At 43.6% G+C, this 17665-nt stretch overlaps 1 protein-coding gene across 8 annotated transcripts in view; it reads left to right on the forward strand.

Moving 5' to 3' along the window:
- The first annotated feature begins 300 nt into the window (after positions 1-300).
- ADAM23 (ADAM metallopeptidase domain 23) overlaps positions 301-17665 on the forward strand; it is a 186235-nt gene continuing 168870 nt past the window's right edge. For 4 of the 8 annotated variants that reach the window (XR_004647747.1, XM_034786475.1, XM_034786474.1 and 1 more), the window contains exons 1-2: positions 302-767; positions 1923-2149. Coding sequence is in view for 7 of the 8 variants with exons in the window: in XM_034786475.1 (XP_034642366.1) it covers positions 596-767; positions 1923-2149 (399 nt within the window). In the remaining variant the exon portion in view is untranslated. Of the gene's footprint in view, positions 768-1922; positions 2150-17665 lie in introns of all 8 variants that reach the window. The other 4 variants (XM_034786479.1, XM_034786476.1, XM_034786477.1 and 1 more) reach the window with 2 other exon arrangements.

A 17665-nucleotide genomic window follows, 5' to 3' on the forward strand; every position in this document is an offset into this window, starting at 1 on the left:
GAAGCACGCGCCCCGCCCGCCTCGTCAGCCAGCACCAGGGACCACTGTCTCTCGCGCGCGCTCTTCCCCATCTCTGCGCCTGAGACCCTCTCGCCTCTTCCCGGTGCGCGCGCGCGCAGCGACAGTTGCAAGCCCGTGGGGAGGGGAGCGGGGCTGGGGCTCGCGCCGCAACACCGCCAGGCGAACGAATAATTGGGCGGGAGGAGGTGGGGGGGAAGCGCGGGCGCGCGCTGGCGATGGGGAAGAGCGGGGAGGAGTAGGCGCCGTGCGCGCGCTAGCGATGGATGGATGGGTGGGTGGGTAGAGGAGGACGGAGTCGCGCGCGCCCAGTCAGCAGCAGCAGCCCTTAGCAGCCAAGCGGCGAGCAGGGAGCCAGACGAGCTGGTGCCGCGGTGGAAGCTGCAGCTGGGACCTGTGGGGAGGGGGTGCCGCGCCCCCTCCGGACAGCGCCAGAGACACTCCCCCCGGGGCAGTATGAGGGCGGCGGTGCGGCTGTGGCTGTGATCCTCGCCGCAGAGGGGCAGCCCCGTCCCCGGCTCCTTCGCTGCGGCCGCCCCCAGCCCCCGTTAGAGCGGTGCCCCGGGAGCTATGAGCCATGAAGCCTCCTGGCAGCAGCGCCCTGCGGCAGCCCCTCTCCGGCCGCAGCCTCCCCGAAGCCGCCTCCTGCCTGAGGCTCCGGCCGCCCAGCCGCCTCCAACTGCTGCTGGGGCTGCTGCTCCTCTCCGGCCCCGCCTGGCCCCAGCCCTGGGGGGCTGCTGCAGCCACCGGTGGGTAGAGAGCTGCCCTTGGCGCTGGCAGCGCGCCGCCCCCGGCACAGGGGACACGGGGGTGGTTGTGTGTGTGTGTGTGTGTAAGAGTTCTGGGTGTGAGAGATCTGTCCATCTGTGTGTGTGTGTGTGTGACAGAGACAGGTGTGTGGGTGTGCAAGAGAGATCTGTCCAGCCATCCATTTCACCCACCCCAAGAATCTTCCATGCCAGTCTGTTTTCTGCATTTAATAGTAATTGTCATATCTCCGCATATGACATTGTCATATCGCCAAATATGGGGCGTGTATCTATATTTGTGCATTTTAAAAATACCAAGCAGTAATGGGTTAAACCCCTCTTTAAATCCTGTATTCAGTTCCGGGGGGAGGATATGTATAAAATGCTTTGATGAAGCAGAAACAAATAATGTTTGGGAAGGTATTTTGTGATGTTTGTGGGAAGAACATATCTGAAAATACAATATGTTTTTGAAGGTTTGATATTTTTTGAGATGCATTTAAATGGAATGCTGGATGCAATTGTTTTCAATATGCCATTATTATTATTACTGCTATTATATTGCTTGCCAGATTGATTGATACCAGATACCTTGAAAATTAACAGAAGGGAAATGGGGGTTTGAGCAGGAAAACTCTGGAATGCTGCCTGCTAGAAGTGCTCTTGGCATTCTCAAAGTTACAAGAATAGGGAAAATTGGCCATTATGTAAAGGGAATTGATTAACATTCAGTGCACATAAACTCGGGACTCAAGTTGTCTTAGGAATGTGGGGAGTGTTCCCAGCAGTTTCACAGATGTATGCATGGTTCACTACAGCACAGTGTGCCTGTGTGCAGCCAGCGCAGAGAAGCGTAAGGGAGGGCTGCATGTCCATTAAGAGATTTCCCCCTCCCTTCCCCCAAGATGAAAGGCTTTAAAATACTCAACATCCGAGATTGCATGTGAAAATATACATGAATTTAAATAATACATAATAGCAGAAAAACGTTTAAAGTGTAAAAACGAATCAAACATACTGCATTAATGAGCAGTCTGTTATTTCTGTTTAAGCGAATAATACACTGGAATACAGCAAAACATATCTCTAGCTTCATTTTATGGAAAGAGACACATTCTGCACTTTAGTTTATGGCAGGCTATTTTTTTTCCTCAGCTCTGCATTGGAATGAAACTGCAGGAGTAATAGCAGGAGCACTGGCAGATAAAGAGAATACATTTCTACAGAGTAACAGCAGTAGCAGTAAGAATAACAACCAGAGCAATGAAATCCAGAAAGAAATCACACTGCCTTCAAGACTGGTCTATTATATCAACAGAGACTCTGAAAGCCCTTACCATATCCTGGACACTAGAGCAAGACACCAGCAGAAACACAACAAGGTAGGGACAAAAGAGACAATGTACAGTAGTTTAAAAGTAATAGTATCTGTTGTGGAACTGTATTACTTTAGAATATTTATTTAGCAGGACACCAAGACTTCAGAGGTCATTGCACCACTTTTAGAAGTGAAAGAAAAAACCCACAATTAATCTAGAATATGTTTCCACTTTTTTAAAAAAAATATTGTGGAAATTTAAAGATAGGCCTGAATTGAAATTCTAGATTAATATCACTAATCCTGGTATTCTAGAGAAGTTGTGGCATTGGATCACAATTCAACAATTTTTTGGCCTATAATTCCCATATAAATCACATTGGTTTGACTTAATCTGAATTGTGATACTGTAAGCAGCAAAATACTCTTTAAAATTGTGCTAGACTACTCAAGTGTTTGTGGCCTTTGCCTTGTTTTTAAACATGAGACCATATAACTCAAAGTGTTGCTAAATGAACTAAATTCTGGTTTCCTGCTAATGCATGCACAGTAACAACAATAAAAGTTGCCAGTTTTCAAAATCTTTAGTCAGAAACGGAACACTTTTATAATTAAAAACTGAAAAAAAATGTTACTTTAATATTTACCTTGGGCTGATACAGATTTATAAACCTGAGCTGGTCAGTAGAAATGTGCCTGAATTTATGTGTGATTTAGGAATATGGAATTGGTTTTGTGTTATGATCAGGTCTAGAAGTAAATATACCTCAAAATATCTCTTTCAAACCATTTTATATTACTTGAAAAATGCTTTTCCATTGAAAAAAGATGAAGGAATTTTACTCCTGCCCATGGATTCTGCATTAAAAAGATAACATTTTGGAAGGTGAAGAGGATTTGTGCAAGAAGAGATCAATGTCTTGGTTCTTATCATGAAAAGTTGGATCTGTGTATAGAATACTGCTATGAGACTCTGATGCATTGGTGTTCCTATTGAATTAGATTAGATTTCTACTAAGATCAAACAAATTCACTATGCTTGATGTTATTTAAATAAATGACTATAAATTTGTTAATATTTTGACATGCATTGTATAACATTTTATAGCTTGTGGTAATTTTGAGCTAATTATAAATAATATCATTTGGGCCTCCTCATTTAAAATTATTCGGAGTCTCTAATTACGGTTTAATGAGGAGGGAGGTGCTTACTAGGTAATTCAGCACAGAAATACAAGATCCTGGCAGGTGCTGATGGATACTCATACGATTTCTAGGAATATTCTAGGGTACTATAGAAAAGTGAGTCCATTGCTGGAATTCTGTTTAGTTAGCCTCATTTTCCTACTATGCTACTTGCAGAAATGACATCACAGTATCTCACAGGACTGAAACGTCACTTTCCAAAGTGTGGACTCATGTGGTTGTGATGTATGGGTGTGTGTGTGGGGGAGGTTAGGGAGAATGGAGGTAGAGGGAGAAGGAGAGGAAGTTTGAAGTATTTCACAGAATGATAAATGATAGGGAATAATATGGCATGTTTCCCAAAAGGAGTGGTAGCACTAGCACATAGAAAAATATTTCATCTACACATTTCTTTGATGCTGGATTCTGAACAATTTCCAGAGGTATCTACATTTATCCATTTGTCCAGCTCCTCTTTAAGAAAATTATTATATAAACACAATTTAGTAAAGCTCTTTGTATTGTAATTGTTGCCTATCTTTGACTTCATGTACTGCTTTTCTAGATTTCTATGGAAATATATTTCCTTTGTGTAGTTGCTCATTAGAAATTCTTTATTCTCTCTCCTTAGTATCTTCCAAATTTACTGATAAGGATGGTCTTGCTCTTTTCTCTTCTGACTTCTTGTAGAAAGGGAAAACTTAAGGAGGAAATTCAGGGTAGTGCAGTGTGGGGAATCAAGTGTTTGCAGGCCTCCAGAAAGATTTGAGAATGTAGGTCTGGGAATAATGTAGATGATCTGAGATTTGTGGGGAAATTTTGCAGGTCTTAGGGCACATCCAGCTGCTTTACCAGTCTCTCCTTGTATTACTTCTCCATGTATTATTATTTTTTTTTAAGGAGTTTCCCTACCTTCCTGTGCCCTAGTCTCCACCTCAGGTTTGTGTAGAATAGTGGTTCTCAAACTGTGGGTCAGGACCCCAAAGTGGGTTGTGACCCCATTTTAATGGGGTCACCAGGGCTGGCATTAGACTTGCTGGGGCCCGGGGCAGAAGCTGAAGTCCAAGCCCCATCACCCTGGGTTGAAGCCAAAGCCCAAGGGCTAAAGCCCTGGGCAGCTGGGCTCAGGCTTTGGCTTCAGCTCTGAGTGGTGGGGCTCAGGTTACAGGCCCCTCACCTGGTGCTAAAGCCTTGGGCTTTGCCCCTCCACCTTGGGTGGTGGGGCTTGGGTGGGCTCAGGCTTCAGGCCCCCCCTCCTGGGGTCATGTAGTAAGTTTTGTTGTCAGAAGGGGGTCATGATGCAATGAAGTTTGAGAATCCCGGGTGTAGAAACTGTTGATGGAGCAGAACTCTGCAGGAGTTAATGCTAATCTTGTTACCATTAATTTCAATGGGTATGCTCAGGGCTGAGTACTGTGTAGAACTCTTGTTTCCACTCAGCTGTGCCCCCTTGACCTGACTAGCCCCACTATGCAATATTCTTATAGAGGAGTCTCTGTAAGCTTGAAGGTCAAGCAGAACATGTCTTGTTGGCTCTCTTCCTTGAGGGTTTTTGCCCTTTTGGAGCTGAACTTCCACTGCTTTGATCCCTTTCACATAGCAAAGGGATTGACTGTGCTTTCACTGGATTCTCCCTTGTGCATTGCATTATGTTTAAATTGCTCAACTGTACTTCCAAAGTACTGACAGTTCCAGCTGAGCTTATATTTTGGACCTTGTCCCATATCTATCCTCTTCATTTACTCCACCAATAATTCCTCCCTCAACATTTTGTTTCCTCCTCCTGCGTATTTGTATCATGGAGGACAGCATAAAAATGCATAATCTCCCAATCACAGTTTGCCAAGATACTATTCTTATCACATGAAATGAGGGTTTTTTTTTTATCCTTTCCCAAATATTATAATGACAAATAAGCAAGTTATAGGCACTTTTGGATTTCCCACTGCATTCTGTTTTTTATATGTCTGTCTTGTTTTGGAAGGCCTTCTGGTAATGAATTATTGGTAAAGAGGTGATCACATTGTAAGTGATAAACAAATTAATAATTTTCAAAATCAGTCAACAAGAGGTCTATTTTTAGGATTGATAATTTAGGTGTAAATAACAAGGGGGCAAACATGACATCCTTTTTAAAATGTGCTAGTTAGTTAAGGAAAGAAATGTTTGATATTTTTATGCATTTTAATGAGATGTATGACCCCAAATCTTGTTTTGTGAGCATTGTTTTATTGCATCTTTTATATGTAATTGGTACTGAAATGCCTAGAAATAAAGGGCCTAATCCTGTAAACCCTCTGTGCAGCTGCCATTGAGGTTAATGGGCATGGGAGCTCCCCATATGGTTGGCTGTGGGATTGGGCCTGAATGCCTCCTAAATGCTGAATCACTATGCAAAGCTTATGGAATGTATGAGTGTGTAAAATGAGAGAGGTGTATGTTGGAGGAGAAATAGAGCAATGCAGAAAGGTTTTTAAAATAGCATTTTTTTTTCTTTTATACATCTCTTCCTGATGGTAAAGTGTTTACAAGATGATTATTTTGGAAAATATATATGAATTAAAGAGATAGTGTCAAGATAAAAATAATGGGTTGTATTCTCTTCCCAATTATACTGGTGTAACCCAGTTGCAATAATTGGGATCATGTTGGTGTAACTAAGAGGAGAATTTGGTCCAATATATTTTTGAAGTCCTTACTGGTAACTCTTGTGACAGTACTGATTATTTAAAAACTCTTTCTGCTGTTTTGACTTATATGTCTAGTCAATTTTCATTTTCTGGTTCTTTTCTGTAGTGCTTGGGTTGCGAATGCTGCGGGGGAATGTCTAACAAAAAAGAAAGCTATATAACTGAAATTCAAAGTATTTCATTAAAACATTTCCTATAGATATTAAATTGCGGGGACTTAAATTATCTTTGGGGTCTAAATCATTTGTCAACATCCATTTATATGAAAAACTGTGTTTCATAAATACAAATGTCTTATGAACAACAAAATATACTACAGTATACTAAACATTTATGAATGGATGATTACATAAAACATAGTGAGGGATTGAGTGGCTCATGAAGATTAGTAATGGGATATAGTACAGAGCTTTTAATCTTTATGTCATCAGTACAAATAAGGCCCAGGACATGGTGGCTGTCATTACCTTCTGACACCTGTGCAGTTGTTTTATGTGTAATGAGCTGGTGGTTTCTTTTCATTCTTGTATTTTTGTGTGGTGGATGCATGACCACTGTTATCATGTCATCTGTTACCATTGTAACCTAGTCCCTGATCCAAAGAGTTTACAATCTATTTTAAATGTTTTTACAGTAAATGCACAATCAAGACCTGATCCTGCCTTGGGCCCTTACGTGCTACTGTAATACAAGTAATTAAACAGACAAACAAAAGAAACAACCTGATACATCAAGTCATGACTGAGCACAGCCACAGTGCAGTATGGAGAATCGTGCACTTCCACTGTGTATGCTGTACATATTCTGTGGCTAGAGGACTTTAGTCTCCACTGCTGCAACCCCGGTCGTGTACGGAAGTGCTATAGCCATTTAAAAATATTTTTAAAAATTGAAAACTTTCCACACTTATTATTTTTTTTTTTAAAGTAGCCTTTAGCAGAGCTGATTGTCTTCTCAGGTAAACAAACTATTTGTGTATCTTTTAAATCTATTTGCCATCTACTGTATATGCTTGCACAAGCATCTTACACTACTTAGGCTTTGTACCCCCCAGTGATTTTTCTGTTTATCATCTCTTAATTGAAAGGCCACCATAATTAGGTCTAAATAGTCTAAATTATCAGTAAGGCCTCCCAATCTTTTTTATCTTCTGATCTTCCACATTTTCCCACTGTCACTATCTTTTTGGCTAGATGAAAGCTTGAATTTCTAAGTTATAGACAGTGCAGCGCTGAATGTTGAATGTATTTCTCCTTCAGCAACAAGTAGAATATTTTAAAACATTTTGGTACCTGAATGCTTTTTTGGCTCCATGGCTGAGAAGCTCACCAGGCTAGCAACCTATTTTATGTTGAAAACTCACCAAATATATAATAGAAGATGTTTTTGGTTGGGATAATAGCACACCTGTACTGCATTATAATGTATTTAAATTCACCTTCACCTTCTGATATTATCCCAGAAAGATGCATGCAAGTGTAATATTTTATAGACATTAAAATATTCCTATTTTATTTGTAAGAAAATAAAATTTTCCTGGGGAGGGAGTATTTAGAATAGGGGTTTAAGAGTCAGTACTTTGGCTTCTATTCCTCCCATGCCACTGATTGACCTTGGGATGCTACATCCTTCAATTTTTTTATCTATAAGTTGAGCATAATTCCTTCTTTACAGGGGTATTATGAAGTTTATTAATGTGGAGTGCTTTGAGATCATAGGGTGAAAGGCAGCATATAAGTTGTTATTTTTGCCCTTATCCTCCTTTTCCCTCCACTGTTATTAATTTATTTGTTGCATCATCTTAAGTTAGGGCAACATAGAGAACCCTTCACTCATTATAGTGAAAAGTCACTCACATGAATAGTTCAGTTGAAGTCAGAAGGACTACTTCTGTATAAGGAGGCGTTTACCATCTGGGTCTTAAATTTATAACTCATTGGGCAGGGATTGTATGTTTGTATAGAACGTGGCATCCTAGGGGCCCTGACTCTAATTAAGTCTTTAGGCACCTTGTCAATACAGATGAACACTAATTCCCCATGCATCACTATTTAAAAATTACAATTAGTAAGAAGATGGTGGGTACAGAAGATAAACTTTTATGTGAAAAGTAAGCAGGAGCAGATGAAACCCTAAGGAAGCAAGTCTTCATGCAAATAAAATGAGTCCCAGTTGAAATAACTCCTCTGAAATCCTCTGGAAGACTGTGATCCTCAGAAGAGGCTGTGTAGTATCTTACGGTGAGATGATACTATGTCTCTGTTTTCTACTTACGTAGTCAGGCCTACTGCTCTTCAGTCCTGATATGTCAATGAAATCTTTCCCTAATTTACCTGCCATTGGATTGAAAATGATCTCGTATATTGTAAACATTATTCAAAACAAAACAAACAAACAAGATTAGGTTGCAGTGGCTTTCAAGAATCTGAGGTATGTGTTTTTAAAAAAATATTTTCCAAACAAACCAAAATCCTCAAATATTAGAATTAAGGTTGCCCTTCTCAAACACAGCACCTATCCTGAGTTTTAAAACAGAGTTTTATAACTTGTTTCATACATACGTTACTGCACTAATGAAGGCGCTTTGGATTTTTTTTTTAAATATAAGTGCTCTAATTAATTTCATGATCTATCATGTAAAGTTTGTTTGTACACATGTAAGTTTGTAAGGTTTACATGTATGGCACTTGGCCTGGTTTACATTACAAACTTGTGTCATTATAGCTACGTTGTTCAGGGTTGTGGAAAATCCACACCCCTGAGCGAAGCAGCTATACTGACCGAACTCCTGGTGTTTTGGGCCCCACACTACAAGAAGGATGTGGAAAAATTGGAAAGAGTCCAGCAGAGGGCAACAAAAATGATTAGGGGGCTGGAGCACATGAGTTATGAGGAGAGGCTGAGGGAACTGGGATTGTTTAGTCTGCAGAAGAGAAGAATGAGCGGGGATTTGATAGCTGCTTTCAACTACCTGAAAGGGGGTTCCAAAGAAGTTGGATCTAGACTGTTCTCAGTGGTACCAGATGACAGAACAAGGAGTAATGGTCTCAAGTTGCAGTGGGGGAGGTTTAGGTTGGATATTAGGAAAAACTTTTTCACTAGGAGGGTGGTGAAGCACTGGAATGGGTTACCTAGGGAGGTGGTGGAATCTCCTTCCTTAGAGGTTTTTAAGATCAGGCTTGACAAAGCCCTGGCTGGGATGATTTAGTTGGGCTTAGGTCCTGCTTTGAGCAGGGGGTTGGAATAGATGACCTCCTGAGGTCCCTTCCAACCCTGATATTCTGTGATTCTATGATTCTGTGTACACTGTGCTATGTTGACGGGAGGGCTTCTCCTGTCGACATAGCTACTATCTCTTGGGAAGGTGGAGCACTTAATGCTGATGGGAAGAGCTCTCTTGTTGGTGTAGGTAGCACCTTCACTAAGCGCCACAGCAGTGCAGCTGTACTGTTGCAGCACTAAGTATAGAAAAGCCCTTGCAGAATTGGCTGGCATGTGGTAAAGCCTGATTATGAGAAGTACTGAGCACTCTCATATGATTGGGACCTTAATGATCCTGTGACGTTATACCCCATATTCTTCATAGAAATAGTTATGATATGCATATGGCATAACCAAGATATATTTTATGCAAGATGACTCATGTAAGGTATCATTGGAAAGGTTATGATTTACTGAACGTGATTATCCAATTTGTATGCATGTATCATTTCTGTGTCTAAAGTTAGGAATATTGACTATGTAACAATGACAACTGTGTGTGTATTTGTGAGACACCCACCAGACAACTGGTCATCACAGCTTTGATGGGCTGTTAGGAAGAAACAATAAGACTGAAGATACTAATCTCTCTCCTTCCTGAGAGGCATCCTGGGATGTAGATGTGATTCTACCAGGTCACGTGATAAGATCACCTGATACAAAATACCACCTTGAACACTGCTGGTACTTTTCCTCTGTAGATGGATGGGGATCAAACAAAGGTTTCCCGCCTCAGGAAAATCCTTTTTAAGCCTGGGGGGAGGAGGGGAAAAAAGGGGAGGTTTAATCTATACCAAGGGTCGGCAACTTTTGGCACACAACCCATCAGGGCAATTTGCTGGCGGGCTTCCCGCAGCGCCCATTGGCTCAACCACGGCTACTGGGAGGTGCGGGGAGCTGTGCCTGCAGACGGTCAACATAAACAAAATGTCTCACAGCCTGCCAGCAGATTACCCTGATGGGCTTTGTGCCGAAGGTTGCTGACCTCTGATCTAGACTCTCCTACATTGCCTACCCAAGAAGAAGGATTGTTGAAAGTACCTGAGAGGAAAAAGGAACTAACCTGAAGGGAAAGGAGGGGTGAGTCCAGACTGAGACAGGGGTCCAGTCTGTAAGAGGAAATAACTGGAACTCTGAGCTACAGAAACTCTGTATCCTGCCTAATTCAACATTTAGGGTGAGAAATTACATTTTGTAACCTGTTTCTTTAGTGAATCAAGTTTAGTTTGCGTGTTTTGTTTTATTTGCTTAGTAATCTGTTTTGTTCTGTTTTCTATCCCTTATATTCACTTGAAATCTGCCTTTTATAGTTAATAAATTTGTTTATTATTAAACCCAGTTTATGCAATTTCTAACAGGGGTGGGGAGGATAAGTTGTGCATATCTCTCTTCACATTGAAGGAGAGGGCAAATTTTTAGGAATTTGTTCTGTGCAGATCTTTCTGTACAGCACAAGGCAGTATTATTTTGAGTTTATTCCCCAAAAGGGGTGTGCACGTGAGTGCTGGGTGAATCCTCTCACACAGAGCTGACTTCAGTCTGTGTCTGCAGTTGGATGTGGGCCCCCGACCTCACTGTGTGTGCTGCAAGAGGCTGGAGAGCCTAATTCAGCAAAACAGGGAGAGGGAATCCAGGCTGGTGGAACAGGAGGAGGGGCTCAGTGAAGCCCCAGTACATCAGGTGGCATCCCAAAGGGGGTCTAACCCGTCACAGATCTCCTAGATACTATGTATCTAAACACAATTTGTAACATTATTTTATGTGTATGTTGACTTCAATGGGACTTAAGCATGTGTTTAAAGTTAAGCGAGTTTGTAAGTACACTGCTGAATTGGGACCTAGGTGCAGTTAGTGAATTCTTGCAAGTTCTGCTTTATGCTGAAAGTGCTGAACTTGCAACCATGATGATATCATTCAGAAAATAAGGCTTTTGTGGCTTCTGTTTGGTGTCACAAGTGCCCAAGAAATCTTCCAAAGGAAAATGAAAGAAATTCTGCAAGGGCTGAAGGGAGTGGAAGTGTATGTGGGTGACATTTTAGTTTAGTCTAAGTTAGAGGAAAATCACATTGTAAGGTTGGAATAAGTTCTGAAGGCAATTGAGGTTACTTACTGGATTAAAATGAAATAGAGGAAAATGTACTAAACAGAAAATTGAGCTACAGTTCTTGGAGCATGTGATTGATTTTATCTGGATCTGCCCTCCAATCCCCCTTTATCAAAGTATAGTTGAAATGCTACCACCTAAAAGAATTCAGAACCTATGCAGTTTCTTGGAATGATATAGCTATTGAGCAAATTCATATCTAGCTTACCCTCAAAAGGCCAAGCTTGTTATGAACTGCTCTGTGAATCTGGGTTAAAGCACAGGAACATGCTTTTAAGGATCTAAATAATTTATTGACCACATCCCTCTACATTTTATGCTGTTTCTAAATCTAGAGCCATTGTGGAAGATGTTGGCAGCTATGGTCTGGATGTGCTGATAGTTCATTTACATGCAAATGATTGGAAACCTGTAGCATGTTGTTCTAGATGGCTTTTAGACTCTTGGACCAATATACAAAAATAGGGAGAGAACATCTGATCATAGGCTCACAAAATATTTGCAAGGTCTTAGTATTTTAAAGCTTCAGACAACCGTGGTCCACTGCCTCCAGTAACACACAGTAAAGGCACAGATGGGGGCCTCTTACATGCTAGAGATTGCTAGTGCCTTTACACCTATTGTAAAATATGCTCCACGGAAGTTTGTGGTGGTAGCTACACTTTATCAGGGAGTTCTGTTGGTTACCCACATTCTGCAGAAGCTTGCGATTATATAGAATCACATATTGGTACCATTTTGAGTGTCCTGATAGCTTCCTAATAAAAATCAGAACTGATTAAAATAGACACTCATACTGATTCCTAACTACCCACTGTATCCAGGATTGTAAGATATAGTTCACACAGGTGTTTTTTTTTTAAATATCAGGGTCCCACATCTAACCTGTGACTTCCATGCAATGATACAAGAATTCACCAAAGTTGACAGCTTATGGCAATTTTGTTACCCTATAGTCCTTGAAAGATGATTCATGGTGAAGAATACATGAGACATCAGTCTCACAAAATGCCAGGAGCAAGCCAAAGTATCAGTTGTGGTGTCCCAGCATAGGACAGATCTTAACTGTCCTAGACTTAGAGTGGCCAGAAAAACACAATCCAAAGAGCCTCTAATACTCAGGGTTAATTGGTAGTCCTTGGAAAAGAATTGGCACTAAACTTATGTGAAGAAAAGAGACATACCTATCGGATAGCCATTGACTTTTTTTTCTGGGTTTGTAAACCTTCTTCTCATTAGACCCACAAGTCAGTAGCTCACAGAGACATTAAAAAGCTCTCATTCTTGAATTCCAGAAGAAATAGTTGCTGATGGGAACAGTTTGCCATGAATTCCAAGCTGGTGGGATAAAGTATGACTTTGGAATAAAGTATTCCTTTCAGCACCTAGCAACTACAAGGGAATGGATTAGTAGAAAGAGTAGTTCAGATTGTCAAGAGAATGCTACAACAAACAATCTTGTATATTAGGTCTTCTGAGTGATTACTCAGCTGCTTGTGTTTAATTGAAGAGATCATCCCAGCCACCTTTGGGGCGATATTTTTGTCCTAAGTGTCCCTGCTTAAAAGATGTGAGGCTGAGACACATCCAACCTAAGAGGTCTCAGGCTTTCATTTTTAACTGACTGAGGCCTTGTCTACACTGGCAAGTTTCTGCACAGTAAAGCAGCTTTCTGTGGAGTAACTCCCGAGGTGTACACACTGCCAGGCCACTTAGTGCGCAGAAACTGCGCAGTTACAGTGCTGTAAAAAAACCACCCTGGTGAGAAGTGTACAGCTTTCTGTGCCGGGGCTATAGCCCCCAGTGCCAGTGTAGACACCCTGATTGATTACAGTGCTGTGATTGGCCTCCGGGAGATGTCCCACAATGCCTGTTCTCATCTCTCTGGTCATCGGTTTGAACTCTACTGCCCTGCCCTCAGGTGACCAACCGTGAGCCCCACCCCTTACATTTCTTGGGAATTTTGAAAGTCCCCTTCCTATTTGCTCGGTGATGTGTGCAGTGGTCTCAGTGCATCTTTCCAGGTGACCATGCCTGCTCCACGCACCAGGTGATCCCCCTCTTGGAGCAATGCCGAGGTGCTAGACCTCATCAGCATTTGTGGAGAGGAGGCTGTCCAGTCCCAGCTGCACTCCAGCTGTAGGACAGATTTCACGATGCATGACAGAAAGGGGCCATGACCGGGACACACTGCAGTGCAGGGTCAAAGTAAAGGAGCTGCGGAATGCCTACCACAAGGCGCGGGAGGCAAACTGCCATTCTGGTGCTGCACCCATGAGCTTCCGGCTCTACAAAGAGCTGGACGTGATACTTGGTGGCGACCCCACCTCCACCGCGAAGGTCACTGTGGATACTTCGGTGGTTCATGTGCCAGTCGAGAGTGGACCGAGCCATGCGGAAGAAATCTTGCACGAGGATGTGGAGTGGGACCCAGAGGCAGAGGACGACTCGGAGGTCAGAGGTGCATGCAGCCAGGAGTTGTTCTCTAACCCGGAGGAGGCTTGCCAGTCGGAGCTTGGCAAAGCACAAACAGGAGAGGAGGCCCTTGGTAAGTGGCTTTGATTTTGGGAATCGCTGGAGCGAGTTGTTGGGGGCAGGAGGGTTACAGAAAGCAGGCTTGTGTCTGTATGATTCGGATACCACCACATGCCTAGTCTGAGTGGTGGAACAGGGTGTTGATTGACTCCCTCACTTCACGGGAATCTGCCTCAGAGAGCTCCACAAAACTCTCATGGAGATACTGGGCAATTCGCTGCCGCAAGTTCTTTGGCAGAGCTGCTTTGTTTCTTGCCCCATTAAGGATAACTTTCTCGTGCCACTCTGTCATCACTGGGTGATGTGGTGTGGGACCATTGCTGCACATAGGCGAGCCGCATAAGGGCCAGGGCTTGGAGAAGACCCTCCCTTGATTCCCTGCTCACCCTCAGCAGCGAGATATCTTCCATAATGAACACAGCCTGTGGAAAATATAGGGACAGTAATGATTATAAGGCCCCCCCCTCAGTGCTGGCTCTCCCTGAAGGGCACGTGCCCAGTGTACAGTACGGTTCTGGAACAGATTTCCCCTACCCCTGCAGTTACTCACCATTTTGGGGGTCTTGTGGCTCATGTGTGCTTGCCTGGTGTCAGCCAGTTAGCTACAGGTATGTGAATAGTGGCTGTGTTCTAAATCACTGAATCAGTGGCCTGTGTGTTGCAAACAATACTGCTTCTGTAAAATGTTGCATTTTGGCTTTACAGATATGACCTCGGGAGCCCAGTCTCCCTCTTTGTTATCGCCGGCTGAACGGCTGCGCAGAATTAGAAAGCGGCCATGAAGAACTAAAGAGGATTTTTTGTGTGATGTCATGATGCACTCCCCGGCCGAAAAACAAAAATTGAAGGAGTGGCGGGACAGTGAGAAGAGGGACCAAAAGGAGAATGCGGCGCGCTGGAACAAAGCGGCTCTTAAAGGTTATGGAGCGCCAGGCGGACACGCTCCAGGCGCTACTAGCACTGCAAACCGAGCAGCTCTGCGCCCGCCCTTCCCTGCGGTCGCTGTTGCAAAACTCTTTCCCATGCGCCCCCCCAGACAGCGCCAACACTCTCTTACCAACCTCCTGGCTCCAGTCTGTACCCGCTGCATTTCACTCCTGCCCCATCACAGTCCAGCGCTGTGGACTCCCAGGACTCACTTCATTCAACGCCCAACCCTCTGCAGTTTAGCCATGCGGAAGTACAGTACCCACTGCACTGTACTCCAAAGACAAGGTTACATATGATACCTGGACATACACAAATCTTTAACTCCCTTGGGACCCTCCCTTCCCTCATCCCCCAGAGTGCTGAGGTGTTTTTTTGTTTGTCTCTCTCCTCCAGTTGTTGTTTTTTAATAAAATAATTGTTTTGATTTTAAAGCAATCTTTATTCCATTAATTGAAAGCAAACAGAGCCCTGCAAAGCAACAGGCAATTTTCTTAAACCTTCACAGTTCTGCACCAATCACAATCACCTCCTAGCATTACAAGCACTGCACTCCCGAGCATAGCAACAAATATTAGTGACTTTCAGCTTCAAATTGCTGCCTCACTGCATCCCTGATCCTTATGGCCCCATGCTGCGGCCCTCTAATAACCCTGGTCTCTGGCTGTTCAAATTCAGCCTTCAGATGCTGAGCCTCAGCGGTCCAGCCCTGAGTGAAGCTTTCACCTTTCCCTTCACAACTATTATGGAGCGTACAGCACGCTGCTGTAAGCATAGGAATATTGTCATCGGCCAGGTCCAGCCTTCCATATAAGCAGCACCAGTGGGCTTTTAAATGGCCAAAAGCACACTCAACTATCATTTTGCACTTGCTCAGCCTGTTGTTGAACCGCTCCTTACTGCTGTGAAGGTGCCCCATGTATGGCTTCATAAGCCACGGCATTAAGAGGTAGGCAAGGTCTCCCAGGATCACAATGGGCATTTGGACTTCCCCTACAGTGATCTTCTGGTCCGGGAAGAAAGTCCCTACTTGCAGCTTCCTGAACAGGCCAGTGTTCTGAAAGATGCGTGCATGATGCATCTTTCTGGACCAGCCTGCGTTAATGTCTGTGAAATGCTTACGGTGATCCACAAGCGCCTGGAGAACCATAGAGAAATACCCCTTCTGATTAATGTACTCGGTGGGTAGGTGGTCTGGTACCAGAATTGGAGTATGCGTCCCATCTATCGCCCCCCTGCAGTTAGGGAAGCCCATTTGTGCAAAGCCATCCATAATGTCACGCACATTGCCCAGAGTCATGTTTTTTTGGAGCAGGCTACGATTAATGGCCCTGCATACTTCCATCAACATGAGTCCAACGGTCGACTGTCCCACTCCGAACTGGTTAGCAACTGATTGGTAGCAGTCTGGAGTAGCCAGCTTCCACAGTACAATCCCCACGCGCTTCTCCAAAGACAGGGCAGCTCTCATTCTCGTGTCCTTGTGTCAAAGGGCAGGGGCGAGCTCATGAATGTGGCTTTCCTCACCCAAAAGTTCTGCAGCCTCTGCTCGTCATTCCAGATGTGCATAGACGATGTGATCCCAGCACTCAGTACTTGTTTCCTGAGCCCAAAAGTGGCATTCCACTGTCATCAGCACCTCCGTGAATGCCACAAACAATCTCGAGTCATAGCTACTACACGTGGCAAGATCAATGTCGAACTCCTCTTGCCTTTGTAGTTTAAGGAATAACTCCACTGCCACTCGTGAAGTGTTAGTGAGAGCGAGCAGAATCTTGGTCAACAGTGCAGCATCCATTCCTGCAGACCGAAGAGGCAGACGCACAGTATACAAACAGTTGAAAGATGGCACCAAATGCGGACGGGGATTGCTGGGATACGAAGCAATTCATCGTGGGGGATTGGGATAGGACCCAGGATGCCCCGCGACCCCCTCTGCCTTCCCTCAACTCTTAACCGCAGAAGAGGAAGAGGTGCTCTGTGGGATAGCTGCCGAGAGTGCACCACTCTGAATACCGCTGCAAGTGCCGCAAGTGTGAACATGCTATTGTGCAGGCTGCTGACAGTGTGAACACACACAGCGGTTTCCCTTCAGTGCTTTCTGAGTGGCGCTGTAACTCTGCCAGTGTAGACATACCGTGAGTGCAGCCTAAAGTTTACCCAAGCTTAAACTAGGAGACAGTCTTGATAAAACAGTCCTGAGGAAAATTATGGGATGTTAGCAGTTGTCATGGGATGCATCTTTAGCTTCAGTTCCTACATGGTTGAGACTGATCAAGGTATTCAGTACAGAAGAAAACAGTGGCATCTCCAGTTGGGTGCAATCTTTGTAGCAATGGTATTCACTCCACAGTCTGTTTGTTCATTGACGTAGGTGGGGGATTGCATTTAAAAACCCCAGACGGGCACCTTTATATATATATGACTAAAATAAGACAAAGTTCAGGAGACATGACCAGTTGGAAAGGCTCCATTTTTTGTAGCCTCTGGCTAATAGATATTTGATTTTTTCCTAACCCCCTCTCTCTTTTCTGGCAGGGAGAAGAAACATTTTTCCTGCCCCCTAGTGCAATGTATATTTCAGTGTTCTGGCTGAAGCAGAGATGATGGTGTGTTTCTGTTAATCAGTTCCTCCTCCCAGTTTTTATTCTTGAGTCCTCCTCTCCAGTGAATAGCTTAGTGCCTGCTTTTGCTGCTTGCAGCCTTCCTGTGCTACAGCAGAGTACAATGGGCTTGATTCTTGTCACTGTCACTACTGCCCACATACAGGGTTTTGCATATTTGCAGTGAAAACTGACAAGACTCAGCAGCAGAAGAGGCATTGGAGCTGGATGTAGAACAAGGAAGAAAGCAACTGTCCTTAATTCACACTTGTAAG

The sequence above is a fragment of the Trachemys scripta genome, chromosome 11 (assembly GCF_013100865.1).
Source record: "Trachemys scripta elegans isolate TJP31775 chromosome 11, CAS_Tse_1.0, whole genome shotgun sequence".
Taxonomy (NCBI): Eukaryota; Metazoa; Chordata; order Testudines; family Emydidae; genus Trachemys; species Trachemys scripta.